Source organism: Protomyctophum bolini (assembly GCF_963924005.1).
Source record: "Protomyctophum bolini genome assembly, chromosome: 23".
NCBI lineage: Eukaryota > Metazoa > Chordata > Actinopteri > Myctophiformes > Myctophidae > Protomyctophum > Protomyctophum bolini.
This window is the reverse complement of record NC_137884.1, coordinates 12,983,893-12,996,180: the sequence shown is the minus strand read 5'-3', so window position 1 is coordinate 12,996,180 and position 12,288 is coordinate 12,983,893. Positions and strand designations below refer to the sequence as shown.

Here is a 12,288-nt window from a genome sequence, read left to right as displayed (position 1 = left end):
AGTCACGTTGTCAGGATGGTGGCGGTCTGCTAGCAGTTGAGGGTGTTCATTATTTATTAGTCACATTGTCAGGATGGTGGCGGTCTGCTAGCAGTTGAGGGTGTTCATTAGTCATTCTGAGCTAACGGCAGTGGCAGAAGAAGCGCTCAACCCCAGTTGAGTCAAAGTATAGACACTGTTGGCAATGGTGGAAAGTAACGGAATACATTTACTCTTTTACTGTAGCCTACTTAATTAAAATGTTGAGGTATTTGTACTTTGCTTGAGTAAATCCAATTTCAAATAATTACAATTACAATCGGCCCTATATTCGGCCATTTATTTATACATAATATTTAAAAATTACAATTATAAATACATAAATTATAAATAAATATATGAATTATATATAATATAAATATACAATTTATGTTAATAAATATGTTTCTGTATGTCTAGGACAGGTCATGGGGGTCCATTCCTAGAAATGTAGTGGAGTCATCCCTGTATTAATCCCTGGGTGTCAGAGGATGGTGAAGGGCAGGCTACACACAGCAGCCCAGGCTCCTGTGTGGATGGATGGATCACATTACAGTAGACCTCAGTAGAAGTCATGTTAAAGAGGACCCAAACAAAGCCTCTTTCATGTTGTTCACCTTTGTGTTGTAACATACTGCCTTTTGGCCCGGTCTTTCTCAAAGTGGGTGCCGTGGAGGGTTGCTGCAAAATACTTGGATAATATTTTGAATTCATCAATATCATACTGTACATTCAGTTTATCCACTTAAACCCTATAGTAAAACGGATCTGGGTTCCTTGCAAATTGTCATCTTTACTGCGCTATTGCCATCAATTAAATCAACCAACTGCAATCAACTGCAAACCATTTCACCTGTGGGCAGTGGGCCACAAGTGTATTGATTGCATAATGCAATTTGCAACTTGCATTCAACTGCATGTGGCATATTATTTAAAATAAAATCTGTTGTGTCTTGTGTGAAATCTTAATTTTAATTTTAATAACCGTTTTTTGGATTGAATTGTAACAGCTGAAATCAATAATATATCATTATTCAGATATTAACCTGCGGGCCGCATTAAGTGAAGGTGGGGGCCACATGTGGCCACCAGTTGATATTAACCTGTGGGTCGCATTAAAGGTGGGGGCCACATGTGGCAGTGGCCGGCCCCAGCCTCTGGAACAGTCTGTCCCTATTTAAATCTGCTCGCTCCTTTTACATCTTTACTTAAAACTCACTTCTTCTCCCTGGCTAAAAGCCTTGGTTTGCGCCTTGGGTAATGTCCTGCTTTAATTTGTGTTGTACTGTCTTATGCTTGTTGTTTTTCTTGTTTCTCTGTGTATGCTTTCTTTCCTTTATCTGACCTTGTAAGCACTCTGGTTTACCACAGGTCTTTGTAAATGTGCTCTATAAATACAGTTTGATTTGATTTAGTGTTTGAGTGCTATTGATTACATGAGATGAGCATTTATATCTTGCCACTTATCACTTTCAACCTGCTGTCCCATTGAGCATTGAAAATGTTTTTGGGGAAAAAGGAGGGAAATGCATACGCCTGTGATGGAGTATAAAATTGGGGTTTGCAAATTGCAATGTAGTATTTGTGTGATTGGATCTACCCTCACAGCACAACAGGAAACGGCCATGGATGGAGTTAACACAAGAATGCTATACGAATGGCACTAGGCTATATGTGTCACATGGACGGACCACATCAGAAACGTGCTTCTCTACAGGGACCTACCACGGGTCACAGACAAAGTCTTCTCTACGGGGACCTACCACGGGTCACAGACAAAGTCTTCTCTACAGGGACCTACCACGGGTCACAGACAAAGTCTTCTCTATGGGGACCTACCACGGGTCACAGACAAAGTCAGACAGAGAAGGATGAGGCCTGCATGGCACTGTGTAAAACGGCCGTAAACTAGTGGCAAGCAAACTGACACTGTGGGAGCCAATCCAGGAAACAGCCAGGAAATGCAAGAGGTGCTAACAACACTGTAGAGCTAAAGACCCTGATGCTAGATAGGAGATGTGTGATTCATTTGACCACTTAGAAGTAGCCTATTACCTTATTTACATTAAACGTCTCTGTCTGGTTTTCTTTGTATTAAAAAAACACCATCATTGTTTGCATCAAGCATCCTAATTTCTCATTTGCTATTATTGTAGGTGAGTGACATCCCCATCCAGACCAATGAATACCAAGGGAAATGACAAGGTGAGCCAACTATGTTCCAGGGATAATCCCTCACACACATCATGGCATCAGTGTGCGCTGAGCGCCTGGCATGCTGAGCTGACTGACTGCCACTTGTTGCTTATCAGACCGGGGATGTTATCAGCTGGAGGGCCTGTGCCATGGAGTGGTTCCCTTTTGACTTCATCCTATTAATAAAACCTTATCTCTAGTTTTGCTGGCCTGGGAGAAAGAGCTAGAGCATATATGGCTTGAACCACTCGAGAGTTTTCTCTCATAGTTCTCCATACATGTTCAAGAGTCAATAAACTTTGGTGCTCGGGTCTTTCTTTTTTCTTTCTGAGGAATTAAAAAGGTCTTAAAATTCCTTAAATTGTCACTTCACTGTCATCTGGGGACCCCCCAAAACATAATGGGGGACTGATCTATGATATCGGTCATGTATGCCATAAACTATGACATGTATCTTGCATATTATAATTAAAGTTTGTGAGACAGACAGACAGAGACAGGCCTTCTAGACAGCTCACCTCTGAGGAGCTACACCACACCATAAGAAAACATGCAGCAGCTGACAACTGGCCATTTAGATGATAAAGTACTAAAGTATTGCTGAATATAATACAGTATAATTTTAATCCACTTTTTCCCCCCCCCACAGCCAAAGTCAAAGATCTCAGCTTCGCGCAAGCTCTCCCTCAAAGTGAGTCACATACAGTACGTTCTCATGAATTCTAGGACTGACATTCTGTATTCTGCAGTGCATTTATCTGTAACTTGTGGGTATTTCTAATAATATCTAATAACCGCCTGCGAAGGCCCTACAGAACCATTGGTCTGGAGAACAGTAGTTTTCAAATGTTTTGTTTAAGGCTGCACAATATATCGTTATCGCATCGTTATCGAGGTATGAACATGTGCAATATCAGTATCGCAAAAAGGCGATATCATCCATGTCCACTTCTAATGCCAGGAACATCTCTCTGTTTTAGCCTGTGCCCCCTCTTTCATGCTCCTTTTGGTGTGTGTGTGTGTGTGTGTGTGTGTGTGTGTGTGTGTGTGTGTGTGTGTGTGTGTGTGTGTGTGTGTGTGTGTGTGTGTGTGTGTGTGTGTGTGTGTGTGTGTGTGTGTGACACTCGCTATGCTGATTCAATTCCATCTGTTTGAGGTTGAAATATATCTATGAATTGATTTGAAAGGGGCGTAACACATTTAATTATAGGGATTGATATTGACCTGAATGTGTATCTGGTACAGATGAGTGTGTGTTTTAAATGTTTTTTTTTTTTTTGTGGCTTTCGCCTTTATCTTATATGTTTATATGGCTGACAGGAAATGGGGAGAGAGATGGGGGGGTGACATGCAGTAAAGGCCGTTGGGATTGGGAGTCGAACCCACGGCACACCCAGACTGGATTACCAGCCAAGGTGCCTGGAACACTGAGCCAAGGCCCAGGCCGTGTGTGTGTGTGTGTGTGTGTGTGTGTGTGTGTGTTTTAACGGAAATATCGTATTGATATCACAATATTTGAGATACCGAGATATGACATTTTGTCCATATCGTGCAGCCCTAGTTTTGTCCCCCAGACCACACCAAGGGGCAAGTCAAAAGCCAGTACAGTCACATCTGTGTTCATAGTCAGTATAGGGCTTTACTAAAGGGGAGGAATCACGTGGATAACCACTGTATTGGTTTATAAGGTGATACCAAAGAAAGTACCATACCTTTACCTCATTGAAAAGATATGGAAAAGGCGGAAAGTGTTAGTGAAGTTGAGCTGAAAGACTCCATGTTTTTTCATTCTCACCAGATCCTACTCCTCACCAAAGCATGTGAGGATCTGGAACAAGAAAAGCAGGAGAGGGACGATGAGAAGGTCCAATACCTGGGAGAGAAGCTACCAGCCCTGCAGATGTCTGGACTGTCCCATGACGACCTGATGGTACACTATAGGTCAAGGGTTCCCAAACTTTTCAAGCTGTGACCCCCAAATTATTAATCAAATTTTAACTGGAGACCCCCCCCCACCCTGACAAGCACTTGGAGTATATACCCCGTGTACACATAGTCACATAGGCCTACTATATGTTGGTTTGTTTAGTGAGCAATTAATGTTGCCCATTAAAGCTGAACTATGTACCGTTCCTCTTCTACATGGATTTGAACCCGGTTTCCTGATATTACTGATAGTACTGATATTTTACCATTGCTCAGGGGATACATCTTGACCATCAGGTCAAAGTTCCATGTGTCTAGTTGAGACATGACCTTTGACACAATCTAAATGTTTCAATAGAAGAGCAGGGAGACTAAATACAGCCACCCCCAATTGTATAAATTATATTGTATTAACGTACTATAGGCCTACTACCATTCATTAAAGGTAGTGTAAGTGATATTTTTTGGTTAAAACAAAAAAGATTTTTTGTAAAAAGGTTAAACCACTATGTTCTGATTTGTAATCATTGCTATAGCTATAGCCTATAGTGTTGCTCTTAAATAAACAGAAGAAAAAACATTCTGGTAGGTGACAAAATGTCAGCCAATCAGGAGAGAGCTATTTATGAGCTTAATGTTTATAGTGTTCCACTTCCACTTTTGTCTGCCTATTTCTTTGAGTTATCACAAGCAATTCCACTTGTTTAATCTGTATCCGGACTTTATCCAGTTTCAGTTAATGAAAAGGCATTTTCTGTTTAATAAAGTGCTGGAGAGACATGGAGAGACTCCTGTTACTGGCACTGCAACAAACACTATATAGCAACGAGTACTATCGCAATAGCTTTTTAACACTTATTTTAACTAAAGAAAATCACATAATTCCGCTTTAAAATTGCATATAATATTGATTTCCATGTATTCTAAGCAATAGAAAATAAGTGAATGAAACAACCGTTTTGGGAAACTTTGTACGATGTCAACACTCACCGTGTTTCTCCCAACAGACTCTTTGCAAGGAGCTTCATGCTAAGATCGACACGGTGGATGAAGAGAGATACGACTGTGAACACAAAGTCACTAAACACAACAAAGATGTAAGAACCATGAAGGCCTGATGTGTATTTATATCTGATCTCACACAGATCAGATCAGTCAACTTAACTTTCTTTGTAAGCTTCAAAACATGAACACTTTATAGCTTTTAAACGTCACTAAACTGCAGCCAACCTGGATCTGATGGGATATTAACTGCCCATGTGGACTCCGACTCACAGAATGCTTGGTTAGTTAGTCGAAATCAGACCATTTGTGGTTCTGATTTTTGTTGACACAAATGTGGTTCAATAGAGCAATGGTTCCCAAACTTTTTCTTATACCGTGTACCCCCAAATTATATTTGGCCATGAAAACATGTGGTGCCAGCTAGGTTTGTGTTGTTAAAATATTTAACAAAAATATTTTCTTCTGGGGGTCCCTGGAACACAATATTTTGAGTTGGAGGTCTGCGGCCAAATACATATCATTTTGGGGGTCCTTGACATGAAAATGTTTGAGCACCACTGATATAGTGGAAAGAGGCACACCATTCTTAGGCAAAGGAATTACTTTAATATAGTTAAGTTAGGTCTTTGGATAATAAAGTAATTACTTTCCCTAAGAATGGTGTGCAGGCCGGGCCCTATACCTTTTTCCATGATTGCCTTATTGGCCCTGCACCCACTGTCGAGATGCGGAATAGGTATCCACTGATATACTGTAGCAACATACGTTTTTCATAAAACTGTTGAAGGCATTAATAATTGTGTCTTCTCACAATTGTCACACTTGCATCTATTTGCCAGATCCACGAACTGAAGCTAAAGATACAGGACCTGGGAGGCAAGTTCAAGAAGCCCGCCCTGCGAAAGGTGAGGGTGTCTGCAGATGAGATGATGAGAGCTCTGCTAGGGTCCAAACACAAAGGCTCCATGGACCTCCGATCCAACCTCAAGTCTGTGAAGAAGGAAGACGTCAAACAAGACAAGGTAAACAATGGCTAATTTGATAGATATTTGAGCCAGAATGATGTAGATAAAAATAAAAAATAAACACACACACATGATGAAAGGTAACTGCCAAGGAATCAGACCATTAAGAGGGAAAGGAACCGGAATTGTAAAAAAAATAATTGTAAACTCTGAACTCTCTCCCAGGATCCTGAGGTGGGAGACTGGCGTAAGAACGTGGAGGCCATGTCAGGAATGGAAGGTCGTAAGAAGATGTTTGATGCGTGATGTTTGATGATGCCTACGGCCAGTGATGAAGATGAAGGTTGCGTCGTCATGGGTCAGCTGCACACACGCAATGTCTTTGTTATAGGTCTGCTATGGAGCATAGCAGTGGCAGCCATGTTGTGCTTCCAAACTCCACCGATTGAAAGCCCATTATTGTTTTCCCATAGAGATTGCCAAAAATATTTATATTAATTATTTTAAGCCTGGACCCAAGCCATCCAGGCTCCTGGTGAATCATTACCATAAGACATTTGATTCTGTGTCAAAAAAAGGTTTTATGGTCACAATTCACCATCAGGATCCTGCACAGCTTGGTTCCGGGCTTAAAATAACTTATATAATAAATATCTCTATGGGGAAAATGGATGGGCTTTCTACTGTATATGTGGAACCACAAAATGACAGTGAGTGTAAAGCTCATTGTTGATTTTTATTAAGAAAGAAATGTTCTGATTTGTTATGATGTGTAGAATTTAGACGAAAAATACATGGACAGTTGTTCATTTTGGTCGTCGTAGTCTTTATCATTTATGTATGAGAGGAATGCACAATGAGTCTGACGGATGAAAAAGCATCTTGGGTTTTGATCGATGAAACTAAGCAGATGCAGATGCTGCTTGCACAGAACTTCTAATTCATGACATTAAAATAGATGATGCAGACAGGAGAGGTCGGTGTTGGGCAGAAACGGCTACCATTCTACCTCCCCCCCCCCCCCCCCCGTAAATTAACGCTCTAGTTGATCACACTACAATGTCAGACAAAAGCATCAAAAGCAGCATGCAATCAACAAAACGACGCGTTTCAAGCTTGTGGATCTGTGTATTTGAATTTGAGTCTATCTGGGTCCGTTCCTTTTCCACTTCTAAATGAACAATGAATCTGTCCTATATTTAACAAGGTGTACATGACTTAATGTATAGAAACATCTTGACTCTTATGAACAAAACCTGCCTTTTGGGGTTCCTGTAATTTAAGTAGAAAATAACTCTTGTTGCGTTGATAGGTTTTTAGAAGCTGGCTCATTCTAGAACAAAAGAAGAGGAAACGCGCACACACACACACACACACACACACACACACACACACCCCCTCTCGAGGAACCCTTAGGGTCCCTTGACCCCACTTTGAGAACCACTGACTGGCCTAGAGGGTGAGTCGACTGTGGGCGTCACAAACGTAACATGGGGACCTGCGTTGCTCCGACCTGCACCAAACTTGACACACTGGTCAGGGATCTGCCATCAGTATAGCCATGTGGCACCCAGGGGGCTACAGTCAGCAGGTACTACATTTACCAGAGGTGGTCACTGTCAGTGTCGTGCTTGAGCTGATACAGTATTGGAAAAACATATAGGGGCCTTGAGGAGGTTCCGGGGAGTCCCCAGTAAAATTAGATAATAATATAGCATCAAAATCAGTAACCCCATTTTACACACAAAATGTGGCAAAAACATGATGCAAAATGTTCTGATGGGGGTCCGCGGCCAAATACGTATCAATTTGGGCGTCATTGACATGAAAAAGTTTCAGATCCACTGGTTTAAATCAGCCATCACCTACCCTACAAAGACAATGATGGAGATGAATTGAGAGATGCCAACTTCCTAGGCCAACTACGGTAGTCCAATAGCATGCCGTGCATTTTCAATGCCACTTGATGGCAGCCAAGAGCTAGACTATCAACTACCACTACAAAACACGCATTGAGTGCTACTGTAGTGAATAGTGTGCAGGTGAGGAGGATGTCATGTAGACGTCAATGAAGCATTCATCACCAGTGCCCTGGAAATTAATGGATACAAATAATAAATAAAATAGTGATGAATCATGCCTAATCCATTTGTTCCACAATTCACAGGTCAAGGGGTTAATCAATATCAGCTCACTTCAATACAATTTAAACCTACTGACCATGCAATATAAGGCGAAGGACATTGTCGCCATATACACAGTAAAATCTTCAGTGTTAATTTATCCATTTTGCATAATGTTCATTTGTCGTTGAAAACCTCAGGTCCAAAACTGTTACTTTTCAGCATTCAAATTCAAAAACAGCAAAAGTAGCAGATCTACACGCTTTGAATCGCATTTCAAACTTGTGGATCTGCTACTTTTGACACTATTTGGTGACGCTGTATAGTATGATCAAGTAATAAGGCCTTATTAATTTACGGAAAAACACACTGTATTGTATTCAGGTTTGTGTTCTGCGTTCCGACACAATAATGGTCTGTTCATTGATCGCAAAGTTTCAGGTGTTCTTAGTGAATTCAGCTTGTGTAATGTGATGTCTGATTGAAGGTGCTCCAATTAGCTAATTCAGCTGTTGTGGGGTTGGAGTGAAAACCCTGCAGGACTTCCATGGCACCCGCTGCCCTGGCCCCTGAGAAAAACACTGTCTAATTAGGCTACTTAGTAGACTTCATTAACACCACTTTAATTGAACAGCATTATGTTATGTTTGTTGTTCACACTGCAACTGCACAAGTCCATCCACATTGTGACAAGTATAGGCCTAGTGCGTTGTTTTGGAGAGAGCAGAGAGTCACAAAGGGGAAACAACATGAGTCTCGAACTACCGGTACTTTAGGCTAGTATAGGCCAGTCAATCTAAGGTTTGAACCACAACAAATTGCAATAGGTTCAACGTTTTTTATGTTCCAAATAATTTACATTAAATAGAAATTGTCAATGAAATAATTAGTGGATTATGGCAAATTCAGGGGTTGAAAGGTGGTTAACTGAAATACAAACCTGACAGAGCAACTTTCACTTGTAGTCGAGTAATATGAGTACTTTGATTCTAGTACTGGGGTTTAGTATTTGTCTGGATACAAGAAGAGTGCATGGGCAGTTTGGGAAGTGTGGGCACTATAAGGAAGATTGGGCACATTGATGCTAAAAGATTAAATGTTTGAAAAAGTGGTCTTAAGAAATATAAAGTTTACATGATGTGAACATGAATAGTGCATCATTATTGGACTTAAAACAACTTCTTGTTTATGCCCAAAATGATTGGATACAGGTTTTGTAGCAAATTGTAGACAATATTAGACCTTAATTGTGAAATGATCAATCATGTTAGATTCATGTATACTTCATATTACACTATCCTGGACCAAAAATATTTTTTTACAACCGCTCTTCCTTAGTGCCCACTGTTCCTGTTTCCCTTTATCCATCGCTGACAATATGGTATAGTCTCTGTTTGGCACTCATCATTGACCTGCCGTTAGCCAGTGGTATAGTAGTGGAACAATTACTTAAGTAAAAGTATCAATACTACAATATATAAACACTCAAAATATGCTTGAGTAAAAGTACAAAAGTAATGGCATCAAGTATCAAGTAAAAGTACTCGTGCAGAATGTCCCATTTCACAAGGTATCATAATTATGTATGGATCAGAGAAGTAAATGTGAATTGTAAATACAAAAACAAATGTAAATACATTATTAATAGTGAAAAAATAAACCTCAACGTACTTAAGTAGGCTACAGTACATGAGTAAATGTACTTAGTTACTTTCCACCACTGCCAGTGGGGAGGCATGCTGATGTGTAGGCTATTGGTTCTGGACAACGTCAATGACATTGAATTAAATATTGTACTGGCTTTAATCAGGTGGAGCCATTCACCAAGGCAGGATAAAGAGAGTTTTGTAGACCACAAAACCGTCCATGGTGTATTCAGCCGTTCAGAGACACAAGTCAACAGTATTTGTAGGTTAATTCATGGAGACATCGCTTTGGAGGTTGGCTTCATTGATTTGTTAATGTGCAATTGTGCATGAGGCTTGATTTGACAATTTTTTCATTTTTTGGCAGCATTGTGAGCTTGTAGATCTTTTTTGTAGATATGCTTTTTAACACAAGCCTTTTACTTGTAACAGAATGTTTTCAAATTGTGTGATTGCTGCATTTAATTAAGTGAAATATCCGAGTACTTCTTCTACCACCATCAATGTGGCATTTTATCAATGACAAAACATGTATGTCTTCCTCCAGGATAATACAGCGTGAAGTCCAATGACGACACAATATATAAGACTAATGGAAGTCTGTGGAACAAGTCGGCCATAGTGCTGATGTTTTAGCCATTGGAATTAAAGAGCCACTCCATCACAGCCAAAGAGAGGAGCGTGCTCAGCTGAGCTCGCCGTGCCTCCGGTCTCCCTGGAGCGGTCGTGTGAAGAACCTGTCTGGATAAATTATTAATAAAGGCTGTTGGAATTTAACTACCTCCAAGGTTATGAAATGCAAGAAATGAGGCCTCCAAAGGAGCCCTACGTTGTCTACTACTTGTCTTGCACTAGCAAAAAAAAAACACATTATAATCTCTATGGAAACCGTGTCCAAGACTTCTAGACAAATTCTTAAGCTGTGTTCTCTGGTTTGGCAAATACTTGGTTTAGACTGTTCTGTAGACCAATGTCGGATTTTTTTGGTTCTGATGTTGATCCAGATTTTGGAGAGAACACCCATTGCTGATTTCTTTTTTACTTTAGTGCGCGATTCTTCATCATTGTTGAGCATTTGAAAGAAAGGTGAAAATCACGGAAAGTCTCTTGGAGGGCATACTATAGTATGTTGTTTTTCACCATTTTGGAGGTAATTTATACTGGTGAAGGTCATTTACGAGTCTTATGAAGGTCATTTTTACTGGTCAAGGGCATTTACTAGTCTTATGAAGGTCATCTATACTGGTCAAGGTCATTTATACTGGTGAAGGTCATTTACTAGTCTTATGAAGGTTATTTATACTGTTCAAGGTAATTTATACTGGTGAAGGTCATTTACTAGTCTTATGAAGGTAATTTATACTGTTCAAGGTAATTTATACTGGTGAAGGTCATTTACTAGTCTTATGAAGGTAATTTATACTGTTCAAGGTCATTGAGGGCTTTAGTCTTATGAAGGCTTAATCTACATGCCTGGGTTGCAATGATTGAGAGATGTCTCTTTGCAATGATTGTACAATGCTGCTATTGTGATTTGTCTGTTTAATGTTCTTGAGATTCGCCATAATGATCGTATATGGCTGGCCGCATGGTTTACCCTTAAAAATGGAAATATATATACCGTTATTAATTATTGCCTACAATGTAAATTGTGAAATTACTTTACCGTTGAAATGTAAAATTTACATTTCAATGAATGGACCTCTACAACAAAACAAAAATTAAGGCACTGGTGTGGTACTTCTGGTTTACCGGAATGCGGTTCAATAGATGATAACCCCCAGATTCTTTACTGTGTTTGTACTCCCTACAGTTAGGTTACCATCTCTATTTATTTATTATTTCTGTCCACTAGAACCAATTGATGATATGCACACGGCTGCCATCTTGCCAGCAAGGTCCTACCTATAGTGCAACTTCCCATTCATCCAAACGGAAAGGTCCTATTAATTGTATTAATTGCAAATCATCTGCAAGGAATTTCTTGACAGGGAGTAGCTCATAACATGTCTACAGTTTTTGATACCTAGATACAATTTTTGTGTAGGACAAAAAAGCTGTTTAACTCAGCCACATATGACGTAAATTCTCCATTCATTGTCAATGGGGATTTAATGTTTGTGTAAGAAGAAAATCTACACGAATAGCTGAATATATAAAAACAATGAGATGTTCTCTGACGCTGGCGGCATTAATGACTTAACATTGTGCTTCCAACTGGCTCTGCTCCACTGTGTCTCTAATGGAGCGTGGCACACTGGCACTGCACACTAAGTAATCACCTGCTATTCATTGATTTATCTTTTAATCTGCTCTTATCATCCCCCACACGACACGCACATGCATGCAAACACGCACACACGCAAATATTGTACTTTTACTCCACTATAATTATTTGACAACTTTAGT

The 12,288-nt window shown here is 40.0% G+C and overlaps 1 protein-coding gene across 1 annotated transcript in view; it reads left to right on the top strand.

The window, feature by feature from the left end:
• Nucleotides 1-6,877, top strand: part of LOC308310851 (troponin I, slow skeletal muscle-like) — a 35,067-nt gene extending 28,190 nt beyond the window's left edge. The window contains exons 3-8 of the mRNA XM_080757303.1: nucleotides 2,175-2,223; nucleotides 2,864-2,905; nucleotides 4,013-4,144; nucleotides 5,148-5,237; nucleotides 5,985-6,167; nucleotides 6,336-6,877. Coding sequence (XP_080613429.1) covers nucleotides 2,200-2,223; nucleotides 2,864-2,905; nucleotides 4,013-4,144; nucleotides 5,148-5,237; nucleotides 5,985-6,167; nucleotides 6,336-6,416 — 552 coding nt within the window. The 5' untranslated portion in view covers nucleotides 2,175-2,199 and the 3' untranslated portion in view covers nucleotides 6,417-6,877. The remainder of the gene's footprint in view (nucleotides 1-2,174; nucleotides 2,224-2,863; nucleotides 2,906-4,012; nucleotides 4,145-5,147; nucleotides 5,238-5,984; nucleotides 6,168-6,335) is intronic.
• The last annotated feature ends 5,411 nt before the right edge of the window (nucleotides 6,878-12,288 follow it).